This window comes from Lissotriton vulgaris, chromosome 1_2, assembly GCF_964263255.1.
Source record: "Lissotriton vulgaris chromosome 1_2, aLisVul1.2, whole genome shotgun sequence".
NCBI classification, from domain to species: Eukaryota; Metazoa; Chordata; class Amphibia; order Caudata; family Salamandridae; genus Lissotriton; species Lissotriton vulgaris.
In genome coordinates, this window is record NC_141686.1 from 281,472,109 (window position 1) to 281,490,140 (window position 18,032).

At 50.2% G+C, this 18,032-nt stretch overlaps 1 protein-coding gene across 1 annotated transcript in view; it reads left to right on the plus strand.

Moving 5' to 3' along the window:
- The window catches only part of HYI (hydroxypyruvate isomerase (putative)), an 80,219-nt gene extending 67,269 nt beyond the window's left edge, over window positions 1–12,950 (plus strand). The window contains exons 7-8 of the mRNA XM_086953212.1: window positions 417–551; window positions 12,447–12,950. Of these exons, the coding sequence (XP_086809338.1) occupies window positions 417–551; window positions 12,447–12,514 (203 nt within the window). The 3' untranslated portion in view covers window positions 12,515–12,950. The remainder of the gene's footprint in view (window positions 1–416; window positions 552–12,446) is intronic.
- The last annotated feature ends 5,082 nt before the right edge of the window (window positions 12,951–18,032 follow it).

Sequence of the window (18,032 nt, forward strand, 5' to 3'; positions counted from 1 at the left end):
TTATAAAAAAGTCTGGGGATCCCAGCACTGTATTAATTGTACAATAAACATGTTTTTTATTTCGGGATTTAGTTTGCTAGGGAGTCAGTCTAGTGACAAGCTCCACAGTGCTTCAAACCTGTGAGTACGTAGTGATCTTTGTAGGTCGAGGCAAAGAGAGGTTCAAAGCCAAGTCCATCACTGCCCCCACACCCTCCCTTTATTCTCATCTGCTTGGTCTTTCCGCTGAAGTTGACATGCAGTGACAGTCTCACTGATCCCATTGGACTGTAAGTGCTTCTACTGTGGCTGGTCTCTGCTGACATGCAGGGGCAGCCTCCTACACTCCATGGGACTCTTGGTGAGTGGTCTACCTGCTGGACTCTCCAGCGAGGTCATTGCTGCGGTCTCTCAGTAATAGTTTGTCTCTTCCTCAGGTCATATCCAGATTGCACAGGTACCTGACCGTAATGAACCTGACAGCCCAGGAGAAGTCAACTTTCAGTACGTGTTCCAGATGTTGGAGGACCTGGGCTACACTGGCTACGTGGGGTGTGAGTACACTCCGCGAGGTAAGTTTGTAACAGAGTGTATCTGATTCCCTGCATGAGAATGTGTCAAGTGATCATTAAGACCTCTGACCTAGTCTGTGCATGGCAATCCCACGTGCACCTGAGCTGCATATCTCATTCTCGTCCCATGGGCACTCTCGCAGGTTGGCAGACCTGCCAGTGTGTGCATATGTACAGCACAGAGTACAGATCTCAGGGCATCCTCATAGGTTGGCAGACCTGCCAAAATATGCCTCAGAACAGTACATCCTACTCCTCTCCAGGGCACCCACATGGGTTGGCAGGCCTGCCAGTGTAAGCCTCAGTACAGTACATCCTTCTCATCTCCAGGGCACCCTTGCATTTTGGCAGACCAGTAATTTGTTCTGTCAGAACCCCTTTTAAGAGGGCCACGGGGCAAGCAGGAGGCTCTGGGCCCAACCATGGGGGTTGATGCCCTTTACTTCCAATGTTCCTCTAATCTCTTTCACATATAAGGGGCCGATCAACTCAGATTCCTGTGTTTCAGTCGGGCTCGGGCACTCTCAGGTGGGAGAGGTATGGCGCAGTGGCCAGAGCGGCTGACTACGGAGTTCAGGGCTCACTGTGCGATCCCCGGCAGCTCAGCATCATGCAACTCTGGGCAATAGTTTACTTAATCTCCCCAATGGCCCCCAGTGCCTTGAAACCCTTAATGGGTGATGTGTTTGCACTTTACAAATAGGATTTACAGGTCACCACATCCTCCTTCTCTCTTGAAATCAGTTGAAGTAGGTGATGACCCTTGCACTTCACACTCCCCCACCCCCCATGATCCTGGGTCACTGACCTTCTCCGTACACGGACTACAGCACGATTGGTACAGCAGTAATGCACTCTTTTTGGTACCCTCCTCTGGCATACAGGATTGCTGACTTTAACCTGCACCCGGGTGACAGCCCGAGCGATGCAACAACCACTTCCTCCCACCTCACTACAGGGATCCACTTGCCAGATCCACAACTGGACCTCGCCCCCTCCAAGGGCTCTCCTCTTCCTCACAGGACACACTGGTCTTGGCAAGAAGGCAGGCACTAGTGTTCCTCATCCTCTGCCCCACCCCCTCTGCCTAGGACGACTCCTGGTGGCCAACCGCACTGGGAACAGCACCGACACCCACCAACCACACACGCAACCTAGGATTCATCCTCGACTCCTCCCTCCCCATGTCGAAGCAGGTCAACGCCATCTCCTCCTCCTGCTACAACACCCTCCGCTTGCTCCGAAGGATCTACAAGTGGATCCCGACCGAAACAAGAACGGTGACACTGGCCCTCGCCGGCAGCAGGCTGGACTACGGCAACGCACTCTATGCAGGAATCCCGGCCAAACACCTATGACGACTACAACGCATCCAAAACACCTCTGCCCGACTGATCCTCAGCGTCCTCCGTTGCAGCCAAATCACCCCCCACCTCAGAGACCTACACTGACTCCCCGACAACAAGAGGATCACCTTCAAGCTCCTCACCCACGCACACAAAGCCCTCCACAACACTGGGCCAGCCTACCTGAACAGCAGACTCAGCTTCCACCCTCACCCCCACCACCTGCTAGCTCCGCTCCGCCAGCCTTGCCCTCGCCACCATCCCCTGTATACAACGAACAACCTCCAGCGGCAGATCCTTCTCCTTCGTCGCCGCCAAGACCTGGAACAGCCTCCCCAACCACCTGCGGCAGACCAAAGACCTGCTCACCTTCAGAAGACTCCTCAAGAATTAGCTCTTCGAGCAGTAGCAGCACCGCCTCCCCTCAGCGCCTTGAGACCCTCACGGGTAAGTAGTGCGCTTTACAAGTTTTTTTGATTGATTGATTGATTGATTGATTCCAGGGACAAGTGGTCTTGGATTTCCCTGGGTGATGTCCCCTCACCCAGCTGGGAGACTGGCATACCCTAGCCCCCAGTCCAGGTTACAGGTAGATGTCTTGCAGACCTTCTGTTCCATAGCGCCTCGATACCCTCAGGGGTGATTTGTGGCGCTCAATAAATAAAGACTGATTGAGCCCAAATGGCTGCTTGACAGTTGACAATTTGTGGGGGGCCTCAAGCAGCCCTTCTTATAATCTGTTTCCAAACAAAAATGTGATTTAGTGTCTGAGTCTTTGAAGTTTGTGCTGGGGGTCTGCTTCCTTTTGAAGTGCCCACTCGGCTCTCCTGCCCTTCCTCCAGAAAGCAGTCTGTCAAAGCAGGAGTGGCTCCAAATCGGATAGCCATAGGAGTGACGAGAGGTTCACACCTAGAAGATGGCCACAGTGGTTCATGCATCTAAAGGTTACCTCAGAGTCCAAAGCCCTACTCTGTATGTAGTGTCCTGAAAATGTGTGTTTCGTCAGGGCATTGGTGTATCCGGACTGTCACATGTAGAGTTGGGCGCCGGGCCCCTGGAGTGCTCCGCCATCCTGGGACTGTTGTCCTGCACATCATGCGTTTCCTCAGTGTATCACTATATTGTGCCTGCCAAGACGGTCCCTGACATCTATAGCATGGGTTCGGTAAAGAGGGAGAGTATGTACTGTATGCATAATAGGAATTCAGCGAAACTTGGGGGGGGGGGGGGGGGGGGCGAACATTGATCAAACATTTCCTAGAGGTGCGTGGCATAAAAAAGTGTGGGAACCCCTGCTCTATAGGGTTGGTCTCCTGCCCCTTGGGTTTTTTGCCATCTAGTACCACCCGCCGCTTCTCCTCAAGCTGATAACAGAGTTCTTCACTTCACTACATGTTCGAGTCTTCGCCTGCCAGGTCGAGCCTAATTCCTTTAATGAAGATGTGTTTAAACTTTAATATTGCAATAAAAAGCTTGCCCAAGAGACAGTTCAATTAGCTCTGCTGGGCAAAGGCCTCTGATTGGAGGAAACATTGACAGAAAGCGTGAAATCAAGAGGCGCAGGGTGCATCAGCCATCGGGCAAGGGTGCATCAGCCATTGGGAAGCGGGAGGGAAAGATGGCAACACTCGCACTTCTTGTTGAAGAGGTACAGCATACTTCTCTCAACTCCACCCCCATGCACATTTAGAGAGACCTGACGTGTAATGAACCAATGAACCTTCATGAACCAAATGGCATTTGGAAAGCTGATTAGTTGTTGAAAAGAATTCATGTTTTATTCAGTAATAGTTAGATGACTTTTGAAACCAGCATTGGCAAAGCAAATACACCTTACCTTCGATACCTATTGGCTCTGCCAGTGCCTTTTGTACATGCTGTACAGCGTGAACAAAATGAGGGAAAAAACCTATGGAGTGTACAGGCGTATCTGTGCATTTTTTGTTTTATTTACTGTTCGATATCCTTAAATAAATTTTTTTAAAAAGGTAGTGCGAAAATACTTTTTGGGGCATAGAACTATTGAAAATATACAAATTAAAAAAAATCAGACTATGGGTGAGGAACAACGGAGGAGGTAGTGTGGGCAGGAAGCAATGGAGAGTGGACGTGGGAGGGGAAATGTAGCACACGAGGGAGAGTGATACAGAGAGGGAAGCACTCAAGCGAGAGAGAGCAACATGGGGCGTGGGGGAAGGAGAGAAGCACATGGATGAGAGGGAATAACAAAGCATTTGGGGGTGAGAAGCCCACGAGGGAGAGCAGTCACGATTATCTCAGAGGCAATGAGTAAAGCATTTTGCACATAACACACAGTAATACAGTGACAACACTACAAAAGGACACCACACCATTTTTAGAAAAAATAGCCAATATTTAGCTGTGTAAAACACAACTGAAACGAAAAAAAAAATCCAACATACAGTAATCAAAATACGAATATTGCAAGAATAACCTTCAAATACAGTGCCTTGAAGTCGATAAATCCTTCCTGGACTATCACAACATCGTGAACAGTGCAGTTGTTGGGCCCTTGAAGGTCAAAGTCCATGAGGTTGAAGTCAGGAGCGCCGGCTGGCGTCGGGTGCTGTGGTGTGAGGTGCAGCGTGTGGTGCCCTTAGGTTGCATTAAAGGCAGCAACTCGGTGACGGCGTCCAGCGGCGTTGGTGAGGCCAGGGATGTGGGCGATGCTTGTTGCGGTGCTGGCAGGTCACAGTGCAGACAGCTGCAGCGTTGTTGCTGAAGTGCTACCATCGGGAGTCGATGGCATCGGTAGGCCAAAGCTGCGGTGTGGGACGGAGCATTGCATTGAATAACTTGCGAGTAGTGCCCTCAGGCCAATGAACAGGCAGCAGCATCAATCTCGGCATGGAGCATCGTCGGGGATACCAGGGAGGCAATGTGAATTGTGGTGCCCTCAGGTCACGGTACAAGTAGCGGCTCAGTGACATAGTCATCGGTGAGACCAGGTTTGCAGTGTGGAGTGGTGCTCTCTGGGGTGCCAACATCACGGAACCGGTTGTATCGTTGATGGCATCAAGTGGCTTTTTCTTCTGTTGCAACACAAAAAACACAGTTCACAGTGCTGGTAGCATATGAACCTGAAGTATTTGCTGTTCCTGAGACTTCTTAAACAGGGGGCAAGTTCTATCTCAAGCCCTTGGAGACACTCAGGAAAATAAGTTGCAGAAAGTCAAGTCCAGGCCTTTTACTGCCCAACATAGAAGCAGCCACTGCAGGCCAACACAGCACAGTGGTAGTTCATCCTCACAGCTTCTCAAGCTCTTCTTCTTGACAGGTTCGTTAACCCAAATGAGTTCTAAAGTTCTGGGGTCAGGGCCCCAACCTTCATACCACCTGTCCCATTGAAGTTTTAGGCAGAAAGCCTCTGTGTTCAGTAGAAACCAGTTCCGTCCTCTTTAGTCCAGCTTCACTACACTGCGTCTGCACCGCATTGTGCGGAGCAGACGCAGCCTATTTAGATGCTGTTACGCTCTTCCCACAATCCAATGTAGAAAGGTCCAATCAGCCTGGCTATGAGTCACCCAGGAAAGACAGGACACACATCAACCCCCTTGGGACTGTCTAGTGTGAATTCACATACCCAAGTCCTGTCACTCCAAAACCAGACAGTGAATAGTAAGAAAATTACCACTTTCTAAAATTGGCAGTTTGAGGCATGTGGGCTGCTGAATTCATATCTGTGCATAGATCGCCGCCTAGTGTTGGGTCCGGATGATCGCACATTGTTGTCCTGGAACAGTCTTTGAAGTATCACGAGATAGGTGGCTCCTCCCCTGGACTACAGTGCGCATGGGCATCAACTCCATCCTCAGATTGTTTTTTTCTGCCATTGGGTTCGGATGTATATTGGTTCACTCTAGTCGGAATCGATATAAAACTTTCTTAAGGCCAAAAGGCCTTTCCTTTTTTCGTTGGTATAGTCTTGCTTTCGTAGCCCGATTCTTCCATTCGGTTCCGAGCCGGATTCCAGAGAGCCGCGTGCTTTCGATGCTGAAGGCCCAGTCGACGCCACAGACCTTATCGACAGACCATCATGGACCGGAGTCCATTCAAGAGATGTCCCGTGTGCAACTCCAAGTATCCCCAAATCGACGTCCACCCAGTGTGCAACAAGTGTCTGTCGCTGGATCATGATGAAGCCAGCTGCATGGCTTGTTCACGATTTCGATCCAAGAAGACTCTTATGCATCGTCTCGCTGCGCGCCAGGAGGCCCAGCAGACTGCACCGGCGCCTGTGAACATATTCGATGCCGGGGATGATGAGGGAGCTGACCGGGAAGTTAGTGAGAACCTGTCAAATCCCGCGTCGGAGGTCGACTACAACTACGACACGGACATTGAAATGCTCGAAGCGGAAGAAGTCGTCGACGAGGTAGGAGACGACGATGGGGCCTTTGGGGCCATGGAAGATAGCTCGAGCGAAGAGCTAACTCAAACTGACATTGGGGCCGAAACGCTTCAAAAGGCTCAGGTCGAGGGATCGCCACTAGGCCTTACCCAAGATCTTCCAGTGGGTTCTACGGCCCCGCCTTCGGGCTCGGCTACGGACATTGCTATTGAGCCGCACCCTGCAAAATCGAAACCGAAAGTGAAGACACCGGTCTCGACGCAAGTGAAAGCACTGGTGCCCCCCTCGAAACCAAAAGTGCGTATTGCTTTGGTCGGATCAAAGCCCTCGGACCTATCGGCACCGACGAAGCAAAAGGGCGTTGTCAATCCGAAGAAACAGCTCAAGTCTGGCACGCCGAAGACAAAGGTCAAGACAGTCGAGCCGAGCAAATCGGCGCCGAAGACGGTCGACACCGACAAAGGGCTCGGTGATCCTAAGGTTCTCGAGACTCCGCGTCGACAAGACAAGGCCAAGAGCGGCCCAACCCACGAGTTCACGCCTAGTGGTGCCTCCAAGGATTCCGTCGACTCGACGCAGCCGTCCGCCGCTTTCTCCAAGCAAGTGGCGGACTCCCTGAAGCGCATCAAGGACAGGGCCTCCGGTGTCGGGCCAAAAGATCCTCCACCTTCGAAGCCTGTCGCTAAACCTCAGAAAGCGTTGACGCCCATTCACTTCACGTTGCCGCCGAAAGTGGCGCCAAAGGCTTTCACCCCTAGGATGGTCACCAACGTGCCCGAGAAGGTGTCCTCGGTGCCGAAGTCGACGACGGTGGTCCCGGCCTTAAAGCATCGACAATCTTCGTTGGAAGAGCAGCAAGAACATTTTATCGATGCCGAAACAGGCAGACTTTCCCTTCATAAGAGTAAAATTGCCCCGGAACAGCCAATGGAGTCCTATAAAATTCCACTGAAGAAAAAGAAGGATTCCACTTCAACTCCTGTTCTTATGGAACCAATTTCTCCACATGGCCATGATGTCTCACCCACTTATTCAGATGTGGACGCTGGGGAAGGTGATGATGAGTACAGCTATCCTGTCTACACTGAGCCAGATGATACCAATGAACCCTGGGCAGCTGGTGCTGACCCAGGTGAGCCTCACTCTACCCCAGACACTCAAATGTATGCTGTGAAAACGTCGCCTACAGAGGATTCAGCAGCGTTTATTGCCCTCATTGAAAGGGCAGCTAAAAATCATGACGTCCAGCTCCATGCTGACCCCATTGACACCTTTTCCGTCTCCGAGAGGACTGTCAAGACTCTGCCTATGTTGAAGGGTGTCTTGAAGCATGCTGGGGAGATCTTTAAAGAGCCTACGAGAGCCAGGGTGATCAACCCTAGAATTGAGAAGAAGTATCAACCGGCACCTAGTGACCCTGCTTACATCAAGGGACAGTTGCCTTTGGACTCTCTTGTTGTTTCTAATGCCTGGAAGAGGGCTAATTCACAAACAACGGGTGATGCTCCTCCCCCAGATAAGGAATCTAAGGTGTTTGAGGCATCAGGGAAAAGGGTGGCAGCTCAAGCGGCCAATATCTGGCGCATTTCAAATACACAAGCACTTCTAGCAAAGTATGACAGGGCACACTATGACACGCTGGAGACCCTGTTGCAGCACCTGCCATACGAATACAAAGAGGCAGCTGAGATGCTCATCCAAGAGGGGAAGCTGATATCCAATGCTTCTATTAAATGTGCACTGGACGCGGCTGACACCGCGGCCAGAGCTATCAACACTAGTGTCATGCTGAGACGACATGCCTGGCTCAGAATCTCAGGATTTAAGCCGGAGATACAGACCACCATTCTTAATCAGACAGTAAACCCTGATCATCTATTTAGCCCAGAAGTGGACACCACCTTGGAGAAGGTCAAGAAGGACACTGAAACTGCTAAGTCCATGGGGGCTCTGCAGTCCCAGCAGTTCAGGGGTGGTTCTTTTCGTCGCTCAACCACTAGAGGTGTTTCCAGAGGCCAGCTCTCCCAAACCACACAGTACTATAAAGGCAACACGCAGACCACATACACCAAACAAAGTCGAGGTGGATATCGTGGAAACCGCGCCAAAGGCAGAGGTCGTGGAAACAACAACTCCAGGTCCTCCGCCACTAACAAACAGTTACGCCTTGTCACTGCCCCCCGACCACGCAACACCGGTCGGGGGGAGACTTCAACAGTTCCTGCCAGTCTGGAAGTCCATCACCACAGACAGGTGGGTCACACAGCTTATACAGTACGGTTATTGTCTGGAGTTAACATCCACTCCACTCCACCCAACATGGCCCCAAGACACCGTCCTATGTCTGCCGAGCACTTGCACTTATTGCAGCAGGAGGTCCTCGTCATGCTGCAAAAAGGGGCAATCGAGCTCGTGCCTGTGCAAGAAAGAGGCACAGGGGTTTACTCCCTGTACTTCTTAATACCAAAGAAGGACGGGTCCCTCAGACCCATACTTGACCTCAGACCCCTCAATCAGTACATCCTGTCGGAGCACTTACACATGCTGACCCTGCAGCAAGTCCTACCGTTGCTCAATCAAGGGGATTTTCTCGCAACCTTAGATCTGAAGGATGCGTATTTTCATATTCCGCTACATCCGTCACACAAAAAATACCTACGGTTCACCATCCAAAACCAACATTACCAGTTCAAGGTTCTGCCCTTTGGGGTCACCACGGCACCCAGGGTGTTTACGAAGTGCCTGGCGACGGTGGCAGCACACCTAAGGAGACAAAACATTCACGTCTACCCTTATCTGGACGACTGGCTCATCCAGGCAAAGTCGGCCCAGCAGTGTGCCGCCCACATGTCCCACACCATTCACCTTCTTCACGATCTGGGATTCTCACTGAATTACCCAAAGTCCCACCTGCAACCCGCCCACATACGGCAGTATCTGGGTGCGACAATAAACACTCTGGCAGCCACAGCACAGCCGAATTCAGTGAGGGTCAGCAGCATTCAATCGCTGATACAAAAATTCAGACCTCAACACTCGCTTCCAGCACGAGTGTTCATGCAGTTGATAGGCATGATGGCCTCCTGCATCTCCATAGTCCCGCACGCGAGACTACATATGCGTCCGCTTCAAGAGTGCTTAGCACGTCGGTGGACTCAGGCTCACGGACAGTTGAAGGACCTAGTGTTGGTGAGCGGTCGGGCATACAACTCTGCATTCGTGGAATCCACAAAACCTTTGCAAGGGACGACCGTTCCAGGAGCCTGTGCCACAGTTCATCCTGACGATGGACGCTTCTCTCCAGGGATGGGGAGCTCATGTACTCCACTACACTGTGCAGGGACTATGGACACCACAGCAAAGGAAGATGCACATTAATGTTCTAGAACTGATGGCGATCTTCATGGCACTGAAAGCCTTCAAAGTACATCTGTGCAACAAGGTCGTGTTGATCCGGACGGACAACATGACGGCCATGTACTACATTCAGAAGCAGGGAGGAACACACTCTCCACAGTTGTCTCATCTGGCTCAGAGCATGTGGAAGTGGGCCATTCAGAGAAACATCTTCTTCATGGCAGAAAACCTCCCAGGCAAGGACAATCAGATGGCGGACCTGCTCAGCAGGTACAGCCACCAAATGCACGAGTGGGAGATACATCCATCAGTACTCCACCCGTACTTCCAAAGGTGGGGTCATCCAGAGATAGACCTGTTCGCCACAAAGGAGAACGCAAAATGCCGAAGCTTTGCCGCCAGGTTTCCACACCCACAGTCGCAAGGCAATGCGATATGGATGAACTGGTCAGGCAAATTTGCGTACGCTTTTCCCCCAGCACCTCTAATACCGCTGGTGGCACGCAAGCTGAAGCAGCACTCGATGACTCTCATCCTGGTTGCTCCAACGTGGGCTCGCCAACCATGGTACACCACATTTCTGGAACTGTCCGTGGTACCGCATCACAGGCTGCGCCTCACACCCAGGCTTTTGACGCAGAGCCATGGCGACATTCAGCATCCAGATCCGCAACAGCTCAACCTGGCGATCTGGCTCCTGAAGTCTTAGAGTTTGGCTACCTCAACTTACCTCCTGACTGTATGGACATCATCCGGGAGGCAAGGAAGCCCACCACAAGAGCATGCTATGCGGCGAAATGGAAGCGGTTTGTCATTTATTGTACAGACCATAACATTAACTCGCTGGATGCATCTATTCAAAACATCATTTGTTATCTCTTACATCTGTACAAATGTAATCTGGCCTATGCTTCCATTCATATACATTTATCCGCAATGGCTGCTTATCTCCAAAACAGACAGCACCTCTCACTTTTCAAGGTGCCTGCCATTAAAGCTTTTCTGGAAGGACTCAAACGAGTCATTCCTCCGCGGACGCCACCAGCTCCAGAGTGGAACCTCAATGTGGTCCTCACCAGGCTGATGGGTCCCCCTTTTGAGCCACTGCATTCCTGCGAAATTCAGTTCTTGACATGGAAAGTGGCTTTCCTTATAGCGATTACGTCGCTACGACGAGTTAGTGAACTCCAGGCACTAACTATCCAAGAGCCATTTATTCAGATTCATTCTAACAGGGTGGTGCTTCGCACTAACCCTAAATTCCTTCCTAAGGTAGTGTCTCAGTTCCATATCAACCAGACTATAGAACTACCTGTGTTCTTCCAAAATCCAGAGTCACTTGCGGAGAGAATGCTCCACACACTTGACGTCAAAAGGGCCCTAATGTACTACATTGATAGGACCAAAGATTTTAGGAAGACTAAACAATTATTTGTTGCCTTTGCGCCACAACACAAAGGTAACCCCATTTCCAAGGCTGGTATAGCCAGGTGGATCGTTAAATGTATTCAGATCTGCTATCAGAAAGCCAAGCGCACTCTGCCCACTCCACCCGAAAGTTGTGTGCCTCCATGGCTTTCCTTTGGAAGACATATGTAGAGCAGCCACATGGTCTACCATACACACATTTACAAAACATTACTGTGTTTATGTGCACTCCAAACAGCAGGCAGCTGTAGGGCAGGCTGTTCTAAAAACACTTTTTTTTTCCAAACTGCTGCAGCTGGCACGGGCGGACGCCGTTAATGGAGGGCCAAACTAAGAACAAGCATTAGCAAAGAAGAAGAAACAGGAACTTAAAGAAGATCGAATGGGTAGGAGGGGAAGATAAAACTGGTGTGGCGGGTGGGAGGTGAAGAAGGAACAGACAGGGGGTGTTAAGAAGCAACACAGACGGGGTCAGAAGGGTTAAAAGCAACTAACGAAATAATACCTCAATCACATTGTCAGCATCGGAAGGACCTTAATCCCTCTAAGAAAATCAGTACTTGGTCCATGCTACTGCCGAAATAAAAGTAATTGAATACGGCTTGCGATGTCCAATTATAAGACCGCAAAATAGTGACAATGAAGCCCACCAATGGTAAGCAATGGGCAGGCTCCCAGCCCATAGAAAACACAATATCTTTCATTCGCATGCGTTGAAGCTGGCGAAACCTAATAAAATAAGGTAGAAATAATGGTTGCATCATGCCACTGGCATGTGCATGTGTCAGAGTACTTGTCAGTGGAATAAGGCAAACACTATTTACTTTAATTTCTTATTTACATGTCCAAGTTGTCTGGCACCACTTGCATCGTTAAATTAAAAAAATAAAACATTTTAGGGCAAAAGTGCATTAAACAAAAGTACCACAGGTGTTTGGGAGAAGAGCCAGGAGGAGGTAGTAGGAGGAAAGCAACACACGGAGGAGTGGGTGGGGCGAGACCAAATTGAAAGCGAGGTATGCTACTAGGAAATGTGCAAAGCTACAGCCCTGACTTTCAGGCTTACCAGTGCCATAAAAATGAGCAAACAATCCACACTTCAAACTATTATAAAATACCCATATTTGTTTGAAATAGTTGATACATTAAAACAAATATGGATGTTTGACTATTTGCACTATGTTCATAAGATTATTTGAACATGATACAGGCAAGATGTAAGTTCTAAATGTGATTACTTCTGAAAGTTGATCTTCCCAGTCCATGTGTGCCTATATCTTTAAATAGATAATTTGTGAACAGGTCCAATAATGACCGGAGAAGACTCCTGCTCAGGTCACTGAAGGGGTGATGTAGATGCTTCCTGACTGGTCTCTGATTTTCTCTCTGCAGGAGACACGCTGGAGGGGCTGGGATGGCTGCGATCATACTGGGAGAGCCACGGTCTCCAAAGTGCCTAATTTGGGAGAAAGTCCAAGCAGCGGACTCTGCCCCGTGGGCTATGAGAAGATGCGATGAGTTATAAGCACTGGCCAGCAGTTAAGCCAGTGACCAGAGGGTCAGCAGAAGAAGCCACGGGCTACGCCAAGTGACCACAGTAGTTAAATGACAAACGATTACTGATCAACATGCAGCACTCTATCACGTCTCCCCCCCCATCGCCCTGGAGTTCCTGTATACCCGTAACTAATGGTCATTTTCCAGGAAGCAGACTTTAATTTGCTTGTGCATCGATGACGAGGGTGGACCCTCAGCCTTCAGGCCGTTTGCTTTATTACAGACACTGATATAATATGATCGGGAGACCAAGACCCCTGCACAGAAATTATGTCTGACAAAGAGTGTGGAACTAATTTCAACTGTGAAGCTGAGTAAATTAAAGACATTGATAAATCACTACCATTTGTGTGAAACCTCCTTGAAGTACCTGATTGTTGTATGTTTGCTGCATGTCAGGACTGGGGTGCACCAGGAGAGGTGTGTGAGACCCCGCGTTGGAATGGCAGCAGGTGCTGCAGAGTCTTACGTATCTGAAGGAAGGTCCAGCACTGGAGTGGCAGGAGAGTATGTGAAGCAGGATAGAGATGCATCGGAGGAGTGTGTGATGGTCTAAAGCCCTATCTTTCCTCTCACCACTTTCACTCATGGACTTGGGTGAACCATTAGAGGGCTAGATTTCTGATCAGCGCCTAGGCTTGGACGCATAACTAGCCATGAGAGCGCTAGATTTCTGATGAGTGCCTGTGCTTGGACGCATCACTAGACATTAGAGCGTAAGATTTCTGATGAGTCCCTGCGCTTGGACGCATCATTATACATTAGAGCGCTAGATTTCTGATGAGCGCCAGCGCTTGGACGCTTCACTAGACATTAGAGCGCTAGATTTCTGATGAGTGCCTGTGCTTGGACGCATCACTAAACATTAGAGCGCTAGATTTCTGATGAGCGCCAGCGCTTGGACGCATCACTAGACATTAGAGCGCTAGATTTCTGATGAGTGCCTGTGCTTGGACGCATCACTAAACATTAGAGCGCTAGATTTCTGATGAGCGCCAGCGCTTGGACGCATCACTAGACATTAGAGCGCTAGATTTCTGATGAGTGCCTGTGCTTGGACGCATCACTAAACATTAGAGCGCTAGATTTCTGATGAGCGCCAGCGCTTGGACGCATCACTAGACATTAGAGCGCTAGATTTCTGATGAGTGCCTGTGCTTGGACGCATCACTAAACATTAGAGCGCTAGATTTCTGATGAGCGCCAGCGCTTGGACGCATCACTATTGTATTGTATTGTTTTGGTAAAGCGCTACAGCTGCCCCGGCAATGAGGCGTCCCGGCGCTAGAACCCAGATCATATCCTGAGCGGGAAGAATCCATGGATAGAGGGAGGATTACAGGCAAGGGAATAGAAATGTTTTCACTGCTTTCCGGAAAGCTGATAAGTTGTCTATCGAACGAATATGATGTGGTAGGTCATTCCACATCTTGGCTCCCAGGAACCTAAAGGAGCGGCCGCCCATGCGGCAGAGTTTTATGCGTGGGACGCAGAGAAGGTTTTGGTTGGAAGATCTTAGGTTCCGTGACGGCGCGTAGGGAGTGAGAAGGGGTTGAAGCAGAGGGGGGGTGTTGAGTTTAAGGATTTTGAAGGACATAATGAGGGTCTTGAATTTGATTCTGGAGTCGACGGGTAGCCAGTGTAGTTTTCTGATGGTCGCTCTGGCTGAGCATCTGCGGGGGAGGCCGACCAAAGTTCTAGCCGCAGAATTCTGCACGCGTTGGAGTCGTGCTAACTCACATTTGTTGGCACCAAGAAGGAGCACATTGGCATAGTCTAGACGCGAGAGGATGGTGGCTTGGATAATGAGTTGGCGGGTCTTTGCGTCGAAGAAGCCTAGTATGTGGCTAAGGCTTCTCAGTAGGCCAATGCAGGTGCCGGCAACTTTTTTGGTGTGGGCTCGAAAGTTGAGTGAGTCATCCATCCAGACACCCAAGTTTTTCACTAGGGTTTTGGGGGGAGGGATGGTACCTAGGGAGGACGGCCACCAGTGCTCATTCCAGAGGCTGGTGTTTTTGCCAAGGAGTAGCACCTCTGTCTTTCCGCCATTAAGTTGTAAACAGTTCATTGTCATCCATTGGGCGACCGCAGAGAGTCCGTTTTTGAAGTTAGAGGATAAGTTGGAAGGACCATCGGAGAGAGCGATGGCCAGTTGTGTATCGTCAGCATACGATACTAATGTCAAGCCCCACTCTTTGGCCACTGCCGCCAGAGGCTGAACGTAGAGATTAAAAAGAGAGGGGCTCAACGCAGAGCCCTGCGGGACTCCCTGTTCAATAGGGTGGGGTTTGGATAGAAAGGGGGGGGGCAGAGTTTTGAAAAGACCTGTTTTCGAGGAAAGATCTGAACCAATCCAAGGCATGACCAGTTACTCCAAAGGTCTCCAAACGCTTAAGAAGGATGACATGGGATACCGTGTCAAAGGCCGCGCTGAGATCCAGAAGGATCAGCGCAGCACTTTGACCGGCATCTAAGATCGTTCGGAGGTGCTCTGTGGTGGCTAAGAGAGCAGACTCAGTGCTATGGCCTGGTCTAAACCCATTTTGTGATGGGTCAAGAATGTTGTTTTTGACCATATGCTGGGATAGAGTACTGTTGACATGCGCTTCAGCGAGTTTGGATAGCCATGGGAGCAGGGAGATTGGACGAAAATTCTCCGGTTTAGATGGATCTAGGGTGGGTTTCTTGATGATAGGCGAAACCCACGCTTGCTTCCAGGCAGATGGTACACACGCTGAAGTGAAGGAGAGGTTCAGGATGGCGGTTAACGCTGGTAGGAAGAAGTTGAGTGACTAAGAATTGAGCCGGGCGCATGGGGTCCGCGGGGGAGCCAGATTTGACTTTATTGCATAGTCTGATGAGGATGTCTTTGGAGATTTCTGGGATGCAGGTCAAGGTCGAATAGCTGGGAGAAACGGAGGGATTGCTGGTAGTGCTAGGGGCGTGCTGGGGGAAGGAGGTGTAGATTTTCTGTACCTTGTCAACGAAGAACCTGGCAAGGTCTTCGCATTGTTGCTCGGAGGAAATAGTAGGGAGGGGAGCTTTGCTGCTCTTGAGTTCTTGTACGAGTTTGAAGATTTCTTTAGCAGGGGTGGGACTAGATTCGATCTTGTCGGCGTAGAAAGCGGTCAGTGCAGCACGGATGGCTTTGTGGTACGTTTTCTGTAACAGAAGGTATTTAGATTTATCTTCTTTGTTGTATTCACTACGCCAGAGGCGTTCTGCCTTTTTGCACTCTTTTCGTAAATTTTTGAGTGTGTCGTTGTACCAGGGGTTGGATGGAGAGTTACGACCTTTTGTCCATTTTGCTGGGATGAGACTGTCTAGTCCGCCCGTAATCCACTCATGAAACGTGCTGTAGTTAGCGTTGATGTCAGAGTTGGTGTCAAGGTAGAAATCCCCTAAGGTCTTGTGTAAGTCATTGTGAGATAATTTATGCCATGGTCTTTTTAGGCGGCGGGTCGGTGCCGTATTGTGCCTGCTTTTTTTGACCGGAATGGCCAGTTTAATAAGGGAGTGATCTGTCCATCCCATAGGTAGGGGTGACTCTGAGGTAAGTTCTTCTAGGTTTGAAAAAACTGGGTCTAGGATGTGGCCAGCTAGATGAGTTGGAGTGGAGATGAAGGGGTTGAGTTGCAGTGCAGAGAGGTCTGCAAGGAGTGTTTTGATCGTAGGGTCATTTAATAGATCAAAATGAAGATTAAGATCTCCCAGAATGGTAAAGTTAGGGCTGTTGGTTATTAGGGAGGTTGCTGTCTCAAGGAGGGCCTCAATGAATTTTGAAGAGGGGCCAGGTGGGCGGTAGATGTAGAGACCCGACACGGTGAAGTTGGGATTTATGATGATTTTGAAGTGGGCGCTTTCAGAGTCTGACAGATCTTCCTTGACAAAAGAACAAGAGAGCATTTTTTTGTAGATTATAGCGAGACCGCCTCCTCTTCCCTCTCTGTTAATGGTCGACATCAGATAGTCGTCTGGTAGCGTAAGGTTGGGAATGGTGGAGGTGCCATCGCGTAGCCATGTTTCACAGAGGAAGAGAATGTCTGGATTTTCATCCAGGATTAGGGTATTAACCTCGAGGTGATGTTTGGCTAGTGATCTTACATTGAGGTGAAGTATCGTGATGGAGGTGGTTTTATCCGGACCTAAAAGCTGTCGAATGGAGTGGGGTTTAGTAGTGAAGAAATAGCAGGTTTGGCATTGCAGGCAGGTGAAACCGGGCCTACCTGTAATGTTAGCGCAAGATCTTCCGGGGTTCAAGCTATGAAGTAACTCACTATCGTAGGTGGGGGGTGGTGACGGAATAAGGCCAGGGGGTCTGGCGAGAGGCGATGACTTGGCGATGACGGGCGCAGACGGGCTTGCCTTAGGCACGCCTTCGGCGCGCAAACGGCGCTCCCGCTGCGCTCGTCCGCTGCGCTTCCTATACAGGCACATATCAAGGAAAGGAGGGGGGTATGGCCTGAAAGGGGGCGTAGTCAGCGCGCACGCCTGGGAGAATGGCGGCAGCTGAGAAAGCGCGAGGTAGGGCGTGTCAGCTCTAAGATCAGCTGTGCGCTGAGGCAATGAAGGCGCTTAGGTGAGTGTTGTTTTTCTAAAAGCACAAAAAACAGTGACACCACACAGAAGTAAGGAAATAACAAGTTTCAAAGTTTTAAAACAATCGAGTACCTCCAGCTCCCGGCTTCCGCCTCAGGACTGGGTCATGGGTTTATCCGTTGCCGCTAGGAGTCAGCGGTTTAAGTACAGCCAGCAGGGGGCGTGGCCTGAAAGGGGGCGGAGTCAGCGCGCACGCCTGGGAGAATGGCGGCAGCTGAGAAAGCGCGAGGTAGGGCGTGTCAGCTCTAAGATCAGCTGTGCGCTGAGGCAATGAAGGCGCTTAGGTGAGTGTTGTTTTTCTAAAAGCACAAAAAACAGTGACACCACACAGAAGTAAGGAAATAACAAGTTTCAAAGTTTTAAAACAATCGAGTACCTCCAGCTCCCGGCTTCCGCCTCAGGACTGGGTCATGGGTTTATCCGTTGCCGCTAGGAGTCAGCGGTTTAAGTACAGCCAGCAGGGAGCGTGGCCTGAAAGGGGGCGGAGTCAGCACGCACGCCTGGGAGAATGGCGGCAGCTGAGAAAGCGCGAGGTAGGGCGTGTCAGCTCTAAGATCAGCTGTGCGCTGAGGCAATGAAGGCGCTTAGGTGAGTGTTGTTTTTCTAAAAGCACAAAAAACAGTGACACCACACAAAAGTAAGGAAATAACAAGTTTCAAAGTTTAAAACAATCGAGTACCTCCAGCTCCCGGCTTCCGCCTCAGGACTGGGTCATGGGTTTATCCGTTGCCGCTAGGAGTCAGCGGTTTAAGTACAGCCAGCAGGGGGCGTGGCCTGAAAGGGGGCGGAGTCAGCGCGCACGCCTGGGAGAATGGCGGCAGC